General features: G+C 45.1%; 1 protein-coding gene across 1 annotated transcript in view; it reads right to left on the bottom strand.

The window, feature by feature from the left end:
- Positions 1 to 242: 242 nt before the first annotated feature.
- The window catches only part of LOC116800604, a 40457-nt gene continuing 23139 nt past the window's right edge, over positions 243 to 17560 (bottom strand). Inside the window, 2 exon segments of the mRNA XM_032716470.1 lie at positions 243 to 536; positions 12551 to 12704. Coding sequence (XP_032572361.1) covers positions 12589 to 12704 — 116 coding nt within the window. The 3' untranslated portion in view covers positions 243 to 536; positions 12551 to 12588.

Raw genomic sequence — 17560 nt, 5'->3', positions numbered from 1 at the left:
CCCTGGCATTGGCAGCCGAAGATCGCAGAAACGGAATGGAACGGGCAACCGTCTACGTCCAATTACCAAATAAATGCGTATGGTCGTAACTTAAAAATCAATTTGGACCCATCGCAGCAACGGCCGGCATACATAATGCATCCATTCATTTAGTCATTTACGCACTCGAAGTGTGACAGTAACGACGATTTCGGGTACACGAACGCACATGGAGAATAACAAAATTGTTCTGAGCCCGGCAATCAAATGTGGTAATTTCATTTATTGTTTATTTGCCATGAATCAAACGAGGCAATCGGTTTTGCGGCCGGGCGGAAGTAAAGATGGAGCATCTGCCGCAGGCGAGTTACCAAAATGAACTAAATAAATTATTCGTGTCCCTGCTGCAGCCAGTCATAAACAGAAGAAGTCGAACGGGTCGGAGTCAAATTGATATTAATGATTGTTTGCTCAGGCATCCACAGGCATCCTTGGGGCAATTGCTTACCTGACTCCTGAATCCAGAAATATTCTCCGCCGGACGAACGAAGTCTTATCTGCAAATATCAGATTGATGGACAAACGTAAATTAGTGGAATATTCAGTGATTACAGGCATCGCATTAAGCGGACAGCTGCTTTTGTTGCGGTCATCCATCGAAAAGTCAATCAACTTAATTACAAATAAATAAATATTTTAATTAAAAATCAATCAGAAGCGCGGGCGCCGAGAGTGGAAGTTAAAATTCAATTAAGTGCGACAAAGGGTATTTTGGTTTACTTTTTTTTTTTTGCGAACCATAGGTGCCAATAATACGCATACGCAGCGTTCGACGCGTTGTGATTATTCATGTTTCATTGAGCAATTTTCAAGGAAAATATTGCATGCATAAATCATTGCATTGTTTTTAGATACTTGCACCTTGCCGCAGTCGCAGGAAAATGCGAGCACGTGAGCTGGCGCGTATAGCATAATTGTATGCGTGCACAATATTTATTATTTATCGCCTCGGCCAGGACGCGAACGTCCTTTGTCGCCACTGTCCTTGTCCGCAGCTCGTTGTCCTCGCCGCTGTGGGCGATAATGGGAGCAAGTAACTTTTAATTTTAATTTAAAATGCAGTTTGCCATCGCATGTGTGCGTGTGTGCACACCACCCAGTGCACAGCCCCCCACTTGTCTGTGTTTATTCACGAAATGAGTTTTAAATTAATGCGATTTTGTTATTTATGAGCGGGTGCCACGCGGCGTATACGCAATGTTAACTTAAAGCTGCCTATTGACTTGGCCATTGCGTTTGAACCAGATTCGGCCCATTTTACCAACTCTGTCTGGCCACACACACAAACAAACAATTGAACTAATTTCCCAGCAGGCCTTTCGAAGCATTCGCATCGAATTCGGATCTAAATTGCAAACAAATCAATTGCTGGCCGCAAACAGGAAATCAGCAAATGCCATGAGCGAGAGCGAGCGAGATGCGACTATAGAGTGGCAGAAAGAGAGGGCGAAACGGGGGCAGAAAGAGACGGCAGGTACGCACACAGAGCCGTCGCAAATTGCATTGCATTTCATTTTCTGTCTGAGTTTAAACTCATTAAATATGCAATAAATATCCAAGCTGCAAAGTGGAAATGAATACATTCGCTGCCTTGACACTGTCCTATCCAACATTTGCACCTCTCTTTCCCTCTTTCTCTCTCTGTCTCTCTCTCTCTCTGTAGGTCCTCATTTGAAATTCTAATTGTTTTGCGAATTCATCAATGAAGCGAAGCCCCGCTCTTTTCTCATCTCGCCCCTTTCGATTACATTTCCATTGGATTTCCGCAATTGATTTAAATGTATTACGTAAGCTTTCGGTTCGAACTCTTTGTTTGCCAATTGATAATAAATTGTAGCTGTCAGTAATTTTAATACCGTGTGTCTATCACACGGCCACGCCCCCTGACACACCGCCTTTGATGGATGTATGAGTCCTATGAAAAAGAAATCCTTTGGTTTGGTGTAAAAAAACGGTTGAACATGTGATGTGATTATACAAAAAGTAAATTTTATGGTAAAGGAAGTATTAAGCAGAACACCATGAAAACAAACAAGAACTTCTTGGAACAACTATGTAAAGAAACAGAATTTTACATGAAGTGTAAAATTCGTTGAACTTTGAATTGATTTGTGTGCAGCAATCTTATCCTTGACTTTCAATTTCGACATCTATCCTGATTGATAGCTGCAGTTCAGTCTGGCAAATGCAAATCGGGAGCAGCGGCATAATTGAGGGTGCCGCAATGCCAAGTTTCACTCCGCGTCATCCCACGCACATCCGGTGACGAAAGGCCAAGTGTTTGAGTGCGGCACGCAACTCGTGGCATGTGGCAGGCAGTGGGGCGTGGCCAGCAGGATGACAGGCCTCGAACGCCTCGAGCGGCACAAACTGAAACGGGAGTCAAACGCTTCAGTGCAGCTGGTGCCCCATAAATCCGCCACGCCTCCTTCGGGGCACTGGACATTTCCGCTTCCGGTGGCCGAGACAAAACGCTTTCAGAGTCAACATTTAGCCGGCCATTTGATAAAATCAATGCTGTTGGCCCGGCGCAACGAAAATAAACCAAATTGAACGGATGGGTGCCGCTCGCCCTCTGCGAAATCTCTTATGTATAATCGTTCACAACGATGCGATGGGCCCAAGGAAAATTCGGAGGAAAAACACACAGCACAATCCCGAAGCTGTTTGCTTATGGGGCCTTTTTGGCCATGGGCGCGGTGGCCAAATTATATGGCACTTTAATTTGCGTGTGCCCAGCTTGGGGCGTGTTTAATGATGCGTAAGGGAGAAAAATCCACAGTCAACTCTGGGGTAACCCAGAGTAACTCGGCAGTCAGGGCCACCGAATGCCTGGAGACACGTGCTGGCGAAGGGAAATTAATGAAGCCGCCGGTTTACAGGAGCTTGCACTAATTAAAACTGACTTGGCCCAAAATGCAAAGCCAAATAATGCGCTTTGCCTTCGTGTTGCCGAGCAATGGGGAAAACTGTCGCCAGCAAGCGGCGCCGCCTTGGATCCTTTTGCCATTAAAATAAAGAAATTAAGAAGAACTAGAACCCCTCTCAGCTTTATGCAATTATGATAATAACAATGAGGCGTGGAGCAACGCCTCTTTGTCTACCGGATTGTTGCTAAAGTTTGCGAGTGCATAATTTCGAAAAAGAGCCTTGGAATCCGGGATCTGGAATCTGCAGTTTGCTTTGGCTATGGCTTTGGCTTTAGCTGGTTTGGTTGTCTTGACTGGCTTGGCTGGTCTGGCTGAGCCTCACACATAATGAAATAATTGCAGCGACAGCCAGGCCATTCGCAAATTCGCAGGAGCCGGGCAAAAGATTGCCAACAATTTTAATATGGCCGAGCAGAAAAGTTTTCTCCATGCACCGCCGACATAATTTAATAAACAGTCTGTGCCACCGACTGCTACTGCAGTTTTCGTTTGCCATTCCATTCCTTTCAATTTATGTGGCATGCGGAATATTCAATTTTCACACACAGCCACACTCAGTTGCACACACATTCCTCGGCGCCGAGCAGCCAAAAAACTTCTTTTCGAGCACATTCTTTTGGGCGGCTTAACTTAATTGCCGAGATCTGCAGACCATAAACTTCAGCTTATTGGCAGCCGGATAAACTTGGCTTGTAATTGAGCCCCGAAAAACGCCCGGGGGCAAACAGATAAAAGCGGCCCTCTTGAGTCGGCCATTTGCAGCTAATAAATTGTGGATGCGATAGAAGGAACACCCTCTACATATGCATTACATGTGTAATTTGTAACGAAATTAGAAGTTTGCCTTCTGCGGCAAAAAACGTTACGAAAAAAGAAAAATAACGAAGAGGATTGCAGTGTCGGGGAAATGAACTGAAACTACTGCACACACGCGCATATTCTGAGCCTCTTCACTTGGCAAGACGGATGGCAAAGTTGAGTCTCTGGCCAGATTAACTTGTAGCCGAGCAAACATGGCCATCCTCCCTACTCCGCCCACCCCTACTCCGAATGCAGTTGAAGAAATTGAAAAACTTTTCACTCGTTCTCCGAGATACGTAGTGCACTGCATTCTCATCCGTCAGTCGGGCTGGGAAAATTGTTGAAAAGGAGATGGAAAATGAGAAGAAAAAAAAATAGAAGGAAGAAGTAATGCCAGTCAAGGAACAACTACTGCATCTACGCCCCTGGCCACGCCCACTGCTGCACTGGCAACATGTGTTGCTCAACGCCTCTGCTTGTACAACGCTTCGTATACGTTATGTGCCGGGCGATGTACGTTTGGGTGCTGAAATTACACAACTTGACTGCTATAAAATTCAAATTAACTCCTCGCTTAGCCAAGGCTGCTTTTTTGCCTTTCCAGTGTGCGAGTTAGCTTTATGCGCCACTCGGGGGATGAAAGGTCAGTGGGTTGCGAGAGGGGGTATGGGGAAGTAAGCAAGGATTCACTGTAATATGAAAAACGAAAACAAATCTTAATTAAAAATTATTGTTGACACTTGGCGCATCGCGTCCTCTGCACTTTTTCCCTTTCAAAGCCATTTCACTCGCATATCCTTTTTATGTCTGCAGCTACAGTTGCTGGCAACATCTTAGTTAGATGTAGGAGTTAAAAAATATATTTTCGAGGAAATATGAAAGACTTTGAAAAGAACCTTCAAGAAGTAAAATTAAATTATTTAGTCTATTACTTCCGTTAAGCACTAAGCAAATGAGCTACTTTATAAAGCATGCTTCTATTTTTGCGCCCGCAGCTGTTTGTGGCTGCGTAATCCAGATGAGTGGGCGGCAAACGAGGCGGCGAAGCAATTAAAAAACCAGGCAGCGCCTTCAACAAGTGTTCAAACGCTACAACCACTCACACCCAAAACCCACACACTGCCACATTAGCCATTGAATAAATACGCAGAGATGCGGAAAATGAGGAGGAAAAGTCGGAGAGGCCGTGCCTAATGTTCCCCCATGGTTTTTATGGCGTCCCAGAGGCTGTGCGAATTGCCGAAGCCGGGCCCAGGTAAATATTTTATGGCATGCATAATGTAAGTGACTCGAATTCCGTCATAATTCGCAGGACAGCTCCCCGGAGGAAAAGGCCAGCCGAAAATATGATGGGTATGCGTAATTCGTAACTCGTAATTCGATTGGCGAGCCACAGAGAACTTAAAGTCAATTAAAGCTCTAAGTCGAAAATGGTGGCCATTTTGAATTTGAAGTCAACTCTATCCACCACCCTTAACCCTTCAGCGCCCCCGCTGGATTCCCTCTGGTGGGGCAACTCAAAAGTTTTGTTGCAGCAAAAGTTTTGTTTAACTTTGTTACGCTTCTATTTTTTTATGTGATATTAAGAACGCGTTTAACCCCATGCCCTCGCTACGTTTTCCGAACAGCACAGAACTTTTGGGGCACACTCACACACACACATATATGACATCATGGTATGGTTTTGAATATGTGTGTGTGTGTGTATGAATGTAGGACGCTCTGTCGCATGCAAATAAACATTCAATATACAAGGAACAAGCAAGTTTGGCTTGTCTTTGTCTTTGTAAATGTCCTTGTTTTCAATTGGTTTTTATCACTGCATTTTGATTTTCTTCCTCAATGAGTTGCTCAATTGTTTGCCATGTAGCAAGCAGTCAACTTGCAACTACGAACTTGCAACTCGAGGAGCAAGTTTACTTTTATTGCATTGTCGTGCGGTTGCAAGTCGCCGAAAGTATGCTTTTAATTTTCCTGCTTGCATGTACGTAAGCGAGATACTCAAGGGTTAACGGCGAAGGGGAACTGGAAGCAGTCGAAAAAGTTAAGCCATTTCGAGTGGCGTGGAAAACTTGCAGCTGATTAAACTCTAAATTATGTGTCACCTAAGGATGCGTTCGCAGGTGAGATCAATTCTCGTCCTGACTTCCCAAACAAAACTCATTAAAAGCCAGCGCGAAAATGGCGTGCAGTTGAGACCATTACATTTTGCAATTAAAAGCTGCCCAGGATCTGAAAACACGTATCACATAATTAGTCTCAGCATAACTCAGAAACAACAGCAAAAAAAATTCCTGGCAACTGCGTGATAAAAGTTTTAGTGCGAATTGTTTGCCGTTTAAAGGCAACTAATTAAAATTAATTGTTATGTAAAAATGGCGAAGCATGCTAATCAAATATTTAACCACTGCCGTGGGCAACTAGCTGATCTACGCTGTGTCCGCTAATCTGCAAATGAGGTTGAAATAATAATTTTAATAATTCAAGCCGACGAGGGAGGCCAACTGGAGGAGAGCTATTTGCATAAATATATATATGTACAAGCGCATTTCTACGCAGGACCTTCGCCGGTGGGAAAATGTAATATTTTTCCGCTTTATTGGCTTCCAAGTGCATGACTTTGGTTTGCTTTCGCATGGCCTGGCCTAAGCTGCAAAACTTTTCCACGGGCGCTTTTCCGACCGCTTTTCCGCCGCCAGCCGATGGCCATAACTGTGTGTGTGTGTATAGCTATGTAGTAGCGACCTTCGGTGGTGTGAGAAAACGTGCACCTTGCCAACTTGCGAGTGGCACGAAAATAAAGAAAAAATAGGACAGGCACAAGGCAAAGGCAAAAGCAAAAAATAAGAGGGGGTGAGGAGGTTATGCAGTTCTCGGGTGCGCCTTAAGCCCAAATTGAAAACTCTCGATATGGAATTATTTACATAATGCCAGCCAGGCGCATCGAGTCAAATGGAGCCGGGCTCATCCCAGCAGGATCCCCGGGAGTCCCAAAAAATGTTTTGCATCCAGCAGACAGCTCGCGTTGTTGATTCGCCGAGCGTGCTCGTATTTTACATAACAATTGCTGCGCCACACTCCTCATCCTCCACCTCCTGCCCCTTGTTGCAAGCCCCTCTGGAGATTGGAACACAATTGATTTAAATGTTTGCGCACATGTTCCGAGCAGAAGAAAAAGCAAGCGAAAAAATAGCCGAAATTTCGCCAGGACCCCCAAAAGGACGACTGCGACGTAATAATATGCAAAATGCCAACGGAGGCGACGATGCGGATGCCAATGCGGCAGCGGGGCTGCGGATGCAAATGCAGATGCAATTGTCGCAACATGTCGCCGCTGACTGTTGCAGCTGCAGATGCAGCAGTAGCAATTGCAACTGCACCACCGCCAGTTGTATGGGCACGGCGTCAACAACATTTTTCCAACTCAATTACCCGGCCAGTCGCGACGTGTGCGGCATTTGAAAAAAGCCAAGTCTCAGGCGGCAAAAGTTGCCAAGGATATTGAATTGAGGGGCGGCAGTCGAGTAGTTTCAAAATCTGAGGCTTAAAGACACCCGAACTTGTGCAGCTCAAACCTTGCTATGTCGCATTATTAAACAATTGAAATGTTTTAAAATGCATTTCTTTCAAATAACTTTTCAAAATTCAAGCTCTGAATCATGTTACGTTTTAAATTCAAGTATTTTTAAGCTTACAATATATACAACTTTATATCTTTAATATATAAAATAATTTAAATACAGCCTGTTTTTCTATGTTCGTTGCAATATAGTCAGGGGTATAATTTAAACAGTATCTTCAAGTTGCGGCACTATGTTGCCAATCCCCGAATCTCGGCTGATATTTACCTGCCACAAATAGCATACAAACAACACCTTGCTCTAATAAATAAACAGAGTCCCCCCAAGTCAACCGACTCCGAAACGCCCAACTCGCAGCTCGCAACTCCCACTGGCTAATCACTCATATAAATAAAGCTCCCAACAAAGGCGCACCTGCAACTGCCAGAACGGCTTGCAACGTTGTTTGTTGCAAGGACGACAGACAGGATATTTGCACAGGCTCCCAGGTAACCCGGTTAACCCTTCACGCTGCCGTTTGGCATATGTAAATTATGACAGTGCCAAGTCAGGCACTTAACTCGAATCCGTCTGTGCGATATGTGTGCGCCTGTCCGTGTGCACGGATGTCAGTCAGTCAGGCCGGAATATTTGTGCTCAGGCCTCGCATCAACATCAACAACATCAGGAGCAGAGCATCCGCATCAGCATCAGCATGAGCATGAGCATCGCTAGGATGCAGGAGCAGGAGCAGATGCATCCTCGCCTGCTGATTACAAAAGTCAACTGGGTGAGCAGCCAACCCCAACTCGCTCCTGTGGCAACCGCACGTTGCAAGTGTTTGCTGGCTGCACTCGAGTGAACAAATACTTTATTAACACAGTTTTTTGGCCAACGAGCATGCAGAGAGGAAAATATGTCGTAAATTTTAAGTGGCCAGGGCCGCAAAAAAATATTTGTACTCGTGGAATACTTTAAAAAATGTATTAAATGGGAAAGTTTTTGGTGGAAATTTCAACAAATGGATAAAGCTTACAATGTTTAAATTCCTTATGTAATCCCATTTTCTCTTATTGACTGAAATCTAATGAGCAGCCAGCATTTGGTTTTCCACTGCTCGAGTGTTCTTTGCTGTAGTTATAAGCCGTTTTCTCTAGCAGATTGGGGGAAATTCTAATTGAAACAGAAGGAGCCAATGATGGTATTAGGGAACATGAGACGAGCTCGAGCAGATTGCGATGGAAAGAGTAAACGGTATGAGGGCTCTTGGCTGGAGTGTCCTTTGAGGAAGTCCCCAGTACTCGGTCCCTTTCGATCTTGTGTCAGCTGCAGCCGCTTCTGTTTGCTTTCGTCCTTTACCCTTCCTCCTTTCTCCTGGAATGTTGTCAAATTTTTTGATTGCCATTCTTGTTTGCATGTGGGCCACGCCCACGCCGCCCCCTTCTTTGGCGGAGTCCGTGTCATTTTGCGAGCGAATTGTTTGGCGTCGCTGGCAGTTAATAGCGTAGTATATCGCCTGACTCCATATCGGATGTCTATCTATATATCAATCCCATCCGTCTATCCAACCATCCATCCATCCGTCCATCCATCTGCCCGTCGCGCCCCACTTGCCCTACTCCACCCCATTTGTCCGGGTCATGTTGATTTCTGACATAATATTGACAGCTAAACAAATCCAATTATGCCCCACTCCGCTTTAATCTCTGTGTATCGTTACGTGTCGTATCGCTTCATATCGTATCCTTGGCACTGCTCAGTGGAGCGCTTTAAACGTCCGCCTTTCCAGGGCATTAACTGCTGACCAGAAGGACCTCCGCTTCGCTCCGCACACCACTCCACTCCACTTCACTCGTTTGGCGGAGGTGTGCAATTGAATTATTGCACTCAATGCACAAATACCAACACCCTCGGCAGAAGCCATAAATATGAAATTTTCAGCACAACGCAGGAAGGCATCCTGCCAGGCGATGCAGCGCCTAAAAGCGTGCAGCACCATTTTGGCCAGCAGCCTCATTCGCCCCATCTCTTTCACTTGGCCCCCATTCCGCCCTTTCTTTTATCCATCTGCATCCATCTCTTTCTTTTAGCCGCTGGCCATCTCTCTCGCTGGTTGCTACCATTTTACGGTTTATTTTTGGGCATTGAATGCAAATATTGGCATAAATTTCGGGCATTTGCGGTCACAGCAGCAGAAACAGAAAGAGACGGGTAGCGGGCAGGAGAAAGAGACAGAGACACAACCAAAAACATACACACATGTGTGGCCCAGCATTGTTTGTCCGTTTGACTGACTGACTGTCGGAATTCTCTCGGATTTTTGGTTATGGATTTGACTTTGCCCAGCGCCAGTGTTTGTGTTTTGTGGCTGCAGCTTTGCTCAGTTGAGTGGAGGCGCTTCAGTTGAAATCAATTGGCTCTTTGCAACATTCTGCACCCGGCCACCTTCATTCTGTGGTCGTATCTGTGCTGCGGCAACAAATTTAATAACATCTACATGGAAACAACCTGCTGGCAAGGGCTGTACACATGGAAAAATAACAAAAAACATTGGACATTTGAAAATATTTGAAATTAAAATAGAAATTGGGATGAATATAATTTGCCTTAAGCATGAAATTTATATTATTTCTGCTCTCAAGCACATAAATATTTCAGCATATTTAACAAATGGTTGTTTTTAGAAAAGAATAATATTTGCTTTCCAAATGAAAGCTCCCTTTTTTAAATATTTATTTTAAAAAAATATACGACGATTCATGCGATAGCACTTATTGCAATTTTTGCTTAGTCCTGAAGTGATGCAGGGAATATATATCAAGCTGGCTGAACTGAATGCATAAGTTGTCACTCCGACACCGCATTAATATGGCTTTTTCTCCGCTCCGGAGCTAGTGAGTTTACCGACTTTGGCTTGTCACTCGCATATGTTTGAGTGCGGCCAGGCCGGCGAGCTTTAACTACTTGGATGTCCTGTCTGGGGGATGGGGGATGGGGAATGCAGGATGTGGGATGGGAGGTGGGGATATATCAAGTCCAAGTCCCAGGCCGAATCATCCTCCTGCTTCCCGCCGCCTTATCCACACATGCGTGTGATTTATGTGCTTGTTTTTGGCTGCCTGCTGCCGGACATTTATCAAAAGGCGAGGACAAAACAAGCAAAACAATGGAGCACACACAACAGAGAATACAGGACAACGGCGGTAAGGACACAGGACTTGGGAAGATTTTTCAGTTAAATTTACTTAGGCTCCTCGGTGGGTTTATTTAGTCGATGTTTAAATTCCACTCGGGAGCCTTTCAAATTCGATTCGTTTCGATATCATTCGATTTCGGTTCAAAGTTCAATTAAGCGCACATTTGCGGGCTGATTTTGATGTTCTCGTTAAGCCCTTCGAATGCCATTTGGGACAAACGTATAAATTTGAAAACAAACAGACAAACCACCATTTGGCCCCTCGAAGTTTGTCTATCTGCGGGCCACCCGAATCAATAAATTAAACGCCCTCGATATCCTTTAGCCTTTAAAGTTGGCCTCGCCAAAAACTTTTCGACCACCGACTGTTTTGCCTATTTCGTTGGAATTTTTTTTTTTTTGTGCCGTAAATTGTTGACGGAAATTGGCAAAAACATCAGAAAACTTTCGGCTGCCTAAAACTATGCTAATTTCCGACGTTCACCATTGTCTAAGGTTCGTTTTTGGACGCCCCGAATTGGAAATTATAATTCCTGCCACAAGCAGTGGGGAACTTCTCACACAAATCTTGTGGCTTGTGGAATGGATTTCTGTTGGCCACGTTAAGAAATTGCTTAAATATAGCACACTTTGCATTTAAATTCCATTCTTTCTAAAGAGAAGAGCAGATAACTTGCAATAGTTTAAGACTTTTTACAATATCACTACATAACTGCACACAATTTCCCATTTCCCCCGACATTATAGGAATGAAAAACTTTTGCCCAACCACAATTCATCTTCATCTTTTGGATATTTAATTGCCTCTCGACAATAATAAATCTCTATTATAAATAACGCTTCAACGTTCGTGTCTATTATACAGGGAATTATATCCTTCTGCTTATTATCGTGCAGCAGCTGATGTTGTTGTGGTAACTCGACTACTTACAGCCCTTTGAGTCCGTAAAGTGTGGCATAAATTGCAAACTCAATTCGCGGACTTTGGCCTTGAACACATTTTAATTAGCTATCACGTCCGTGCCATGCCAACAGCTTAACAGTCACCTGCTTTCCCAGCATTTTCCGCTTTCCCCGCATTCGGCAGATGAAGGGCTTGGCCCCGCCCATCGCACTTCTGCCGGTTACGGGCCCTTTTCTCACTGGTTTTTGCCACTCTGTTGCCATGTTCTCCGATTCCAGTTAACAGGCTCAAAGAGCGCTACAGATTTGTACGTATCATTTCGTTTGCTTTCTACCATGCCGTCATTTATAGAAAAGCTACTTTGGCACGACTTTCAGCCGGCTCGTGGGAATCGAAAAAAAAACGAGAAATATTGGAAGTAAGAGGTCCTGGAAGGACGACAACAATGCAAAGCAGGATGAAAGGCAGTCCGACTGATGTTTAGTTGCAAAACAATTAAGCTGAAAGCAAAGCTGTGTATTGAAGTGTGGCTGTGAAAGGAAGTGGTCCGAAAAACAGATATAAATATATATCTATTGTATGTATATACATTGTACCTTGTTGTATATATGTAGATATATACAAGAAAGCCGACTATTGACAAATGCAGAGAGACAGAGCTGAGCAGAGCAGACCAGAACAGGATTTGATGGGAATAGGGCGCACACACTGATGGATGAAGATGCTCTGACATTAGCATTAATAGAGCGACATTAATTCTGCGGCCAGGATGGCAGCTTTAAGAGCCCGAATGGCAATTATCCGGAACAGGAACCTCTATTAATTTTGCAGGCCCATCCTGCGCTCTGCGCCCCTCCGCTCCTTGGCTATCCACTTCATGCCTTTAAAATGCATGCGAGTATAAACCCATTAAGGAGACGTACGGGATGGCTTCCTGCTCGTGAGGAGTCCACTTGACAGGCGCACCTGGCTTTCGAGAGAGAGAGCTGGGGGGAGGCGAACAGGCGAACAAATGTTTGCATATGTCGGCCCCACCTTGCATAAATAATTAATTTAAAGCATCCTTTTAGGCGCCTTCCCGTAAAACTGTAGACAAAACTGCTTAAATATGCATAATTACCTGAAGCGTCCGACTCGAGTTGCGCCGAGATCCCGGAGTCAAGTTGGTTCAGACCGGAGGATCCAGCTGGCAGGAGTCGGGCCATCCATTCCGGAAGTGCCTGGGTTCCCAAGAAGTCCTTTCATGTGTGTGCGTGTGTGTATGAGCTGTGCTCCTGCAATGAGAGAAAGGGCCACAAATTAGTTGTAGGCTGGCTTATATTCATGAGCGGAATTTACACAATTGTTGCATACTTTCGGGCCATTTGCAAATGTTAAATTAATAGCCCCAGCCATGTGCAACTGGAACTGGAGTGCCTCTACCTCAATAAAAATCAGTTTAATATGCTGCTAATTCCCTTTAAGAACTGGGGACAGCACGCAACATTGTCATGAGAGGCCCCTGCCCCCTGCTACGTCTGAGCCTCAGTCCCCCAAGCCATTCAAATTCGCATTCCCATAAATATAATTACAATAATAAAGGAAATATTTACAACAATTGTAAATACCTCGACTCGAGTCGAGTCGAGTCGACAACTCGACACGCACGGCCTCAAATTAATAAAGTCCAATTGGTGCCATTCCAGTGCCATTCCGACCCTCCCTGCCTCTTTCTCCGAATGTCCTGATTGCCGTGGCTTCCTGATGAGCGTGTGAGCCCGTAAAGACTTCCTGCCTCCGGGCCAGGCCTCTGTGCGTGAGTGGGCCAAATGGGAGTTGGAGGAGGAGGTGGAGACTGGCAGGATGAGGACGATAAGTCCTGGGATCTCCTAAACTGTGACACTCGCCGCCATTTCAGCTGTTACTTTTTATGGCGTCCTTCCACCCAAAGCACTTTGTGCATAATTGCACTGTCCTATGGTAAATCTGAGTTGGGATTATTGAAAAGCGGGGACACAACGGAAAAAGGCAATCAAATCGAATGTCCTGTCAATTGCTGATATTCCGTTTTCCCTTAAGTAAGGAAACCGATTTAATATACATCGCTAAAGCGGAAATGTAAAACTGGCGAATAAAGAACTCGTGCATACTTTACATAACACAGAAATAATTTGATTTAAATAACCATTTTCTCTAAGTGAACAAACAGTGTCCAATTGGGTTAGCCGCCTCGCACTCTTTATAGCAGTAATATCGTGATTAAACCGGCCACACGCCACAATGTCATCAAATAAAATGTAGTTAAGAGGTTAAGTCCACTTGACAGCAGTTCGCTTGGCTTTACCGCCCCTCGGGGGGCGTGTCGTTTCAGTGGACAATGCCAGCAGAGATCCAGCTGGAAATTTATGATTAAACCGGAGCCAAGCCGAAAATCTGAGAGTTGGCCAAAGGTAAACCTCTCTGGCCTCTGGTTATATGCTAAAGAGATCAGTGCCTGCGAACAGTGGGGCAACAATGGACGACGTTTACCGCAGGCCAAAGTGCCACACTTAAGTGAATTACAAAGGCAGTTGGATGGAGGGCGGAGTAGGAGGAGGAGGAGGGGAGGAGTAGACCAGTCAACGCGTTGACAGCCACAACAAGCGGCTTAATCGCATTAGTGCGGCAGTAAGAAGATAAGGAGTCCTAGCTGGGGCAATGGGAACTGGCAACTGGGAAAGCAAAGGGACCTAGGCAAGTGCGAGCTGTGAAAACTGATTGTGTGGCGCCTCCAGCTGTGGAGGAGAACCAATCCTCCGCTCCCACTCTTGCAACCACTGCCATTTCCATTCCGGCTGAGCAGAGGCATTGTGAGCGTCACTATTTATACAAAGAGGGAAATGGGCGGCTACAGTTACCAGGATTTGGATCTGGAACAGGAGCTGCAGCACTGGCCGGGGCAATCGTCGGGACACAAAGTTCAGAGGCGGCACAGGGCTGGCAGGAAATAAAAAATTCGTATTTATATTACACAAAAATGTTTTTTCCCAGGAGGAGTCAGTAGGAGAGATGTTGTAGCTCGAGCTCGAGCTACGAACACGAACCCGTGTGCCTCACCCCAAAAAAAGCAATTAATCTACGACACAAGGCAAGGACATGGAGGCCAAAAAAAGGAGCAAAGGACGAGGCCTAGTCGCTGGGCCAGAAGGGCAAAGGCAAAAAGTGCATATTCCTGCTTCCTGCCAGCAAATCCAATAACTTATCTTGATTTTATGGTTATTTCAACAAAGGCCGGAAGTTGTAGGTGCAGCCACGTCGAGGGGTCTAAGGACGAGGACGAGGACGAGGGCGTGGGCGAGGCCGACAACGAGGACGAACAATTGGCGAAAAGTTCTGTGGCGTCCAGTTTTGCATTTTGCACTTGACATGTCATTGTGTGCCAAAAGCGAAAGGCACCGGAATGGCGAACGGGATAGGGCAAGGATCTGGCTGGTTGGCGAAAAGGACTCTGGTTGTGACTTGTGTCTGCCATCTTGTTTATGCGACCGTGTGCAACTGCAATTGACATATGGCTTCTTTTCATTTCGGCTCTGTGAGTTGTAAATTTGAAATGAATTATTTTATTAGAGCTACCGACGACCTCATACATCTGCTCGAATTCCCACAGCAGGTGATGGGCGATTATTGACTTTGTGGTTCAGCCACGCCCCCACACTCACACATACACACGCACATATTTATAAAGCTGACATCCACAAGATTAATTGTGCGAATCGAGGTGCGTATCCTGCTGCCTGTGACATTTATGAGCCGCATAAATCTTGGCTACGACCAGCATATTTAAATGCAACATAATTCTCCTGCCACTAATTGATTGGACAGTCCACTGGCACTTAAAGGGTCCAGTTGGCTGCGAAAAGCCGGCCCAGATTAGTCGGGGATTAGCCTACGGCTGAGTCAACAAGTCCCGCAGCAGGCACCACCAACCCTGTGAGCTGTTTCAATTAATATTTAAATTCCCCATCTCTGCGCGTCGCGAGTTAATAATCAAATTATTTTTTATGCAACCCGCCAAGTACAGCGTCAATTACAAGTTGAGATTGAAAAGCGTGAGGAATTTTCCGGGGGATTGTTGCCAAAAATGTGGGCTGCGATGAAGGAGCAGCTGCCAGCAGCAGAAAATTCCGGAGCAGATAGAAAGCCGCTTGATAAAGCTTTTTGTTACAAGTCAAGTTTTCGTGGATGGGGGATAATAAGCGCAAAAGTTTTTTCGCTCGGCCATTACATATTCATTAAATTGGAACCCGGAGAAAACGGCGAGAAAGAGAGTGCCGAGCTGAGCTGAGTTGAGCTCAGGGCGAAGCCATTTCATCTAATTGGTAATGGGACAAATATACTCTCGACCCTGCCCGCAAATGGATTTTGTATTTGCGTGGCAAATAATTGAAACAAGCTCAAAACTCGTTTCGCTGCCGAGAAAACTGTAGCGGCCGAATGACGCAATTTGGACTGTGATGTCTCGCATCTGCGAACTCTGAACACATCGGCAACAATATGCTCCACTGATGTCATTTGGCTCACAAAATAATCGCAGTTGATGTTGCTGCGCATTGCAACTGCATAAATTGCAGTGGCCCACCGCTAATGGCCAATATTTTCTAATTATATGCAATTAATGGTCTTTCGTGGTTTTTTTAGCAACATAATAAAATCCAATAAAGAGCAAACATGGCTTAAAGCCAGCCAATAACCGCGAAAATGCAGAGTGCGGGGGACCCGCATATATATATATATATAAATCATACGCCATGTTGTCACAGATGTTTTGCCAGCGATTATATATATATTTTTTTTCACGCACTTAGGGTTTACTCTTTAAAAGGAAGGAAAACGCCAGTCGATCAAAAATTATGACCAGGCAATTGCGCAAATATTATGAAAATATCAAATACCAATTGCAAAAAGTCAATTTAATGCCATGGAAACGCAAACAACGGACGCAGGATATAGCATAAATATAAAATGTAAGCGAAAATAATTGTCCACCGATGCAGAGTGATTTAAATGCGTGTTGACGAAATCACAGAGGCTAATTTTTTAACCAAACAGTATTGAAATGCATACAATAATACAATGGCATATTTATTTGTACACAATCGAGTTGCACACTCATGGGTTCATCTGTGTGTGTTTGTGTGTGTGGCCAACGGAAACTGATCACAAAATGGCCGCAATTAAACAATCAGCACGACAATTACAATTGTCGACACGATGCAGGCGTAGGAAGTGGCTATCGCTGTATATTGTATTCAGCCGCCGTGGCAATTAACTTTTCAATAAACTGCATTACTATGTGGAATGCCAAGCTCTGCGGATTTATGGCGCAAGTTTAGGCGCGCTGAAAAATCATGGCCTACGCTCGTTCATCTTTATCTGCAGCTAAATGTTTGCTCGGAAGCGGAAGGAGCTGCTATGCTACGCTACGTATGATTGATATGTTAATGCAGCACGTATACGCCGCGTGTGCCGTCATCTCTGCGCCTTTGCTCCTGCGCTCCGCGCCATCATTTGCATATAGACATAATATGCAAATATCTGCCGCAATCTCACGATGTGTGTGCAGAACGCTGGCGCTGGTGGGAGTGGATGATGGAAGCTGGATGAGCCAGAAAAGTATCTGGCAAGTTGTGAATATGCTGCAGATGTTGACAAAATGTGTGTAAGCATAAATTTATGCATGTGCCACATTGGATAAACATTTGCCACACCCAACCAACGCTTTTCTTTATCCAAGTGAAACGGCTTTGAATTGGCTTATTAGACGGCAGTCCTTTAACGAAACCAACTGCAGGTGGGCCAGGACCTGGCAATCCGTTGCTCTGACGCTGATACATCCTTTGGATTGCAGTGACATGCGGAATGCCGTTGACAATGTTGCACGTTTTTTAGCCGCTTCTTGCCGGGATTTTCAGCAACCAAACGCCCCTGCCTCCCGACGCCCGCCGCCTTTTGTCTGGCCGATTTGCGCCTGATTTGTTGGCCCGCCAGTCCATTGGCTTGGCTTTCCGGCTCGGGTCTCTTTGGGTCAGAACTCATGGACAAATAAAAAGCCGCCACACAAAAGCCAGCCACCGAATGTGGGAGTGAGCTTTGCTTTCATGTCAGCCGGCAT

This window comes from Drosophila sechellia, chromosome 2R (genome assembly GCF_004382195.2).
Source record: "Drosophila sechellia strain sech25 chromosome 2R, ASM438219v1, whole genome shotgun sequence".
NCBI lineage: Eukaryota > Metazoa > Arthropoda > Insecta > Diptera > Drosophilidae > Drosophila > Drosophila sechellia.
This window is presented reverse-complemented; position numbering and strand designations above follow the sequence as displayed.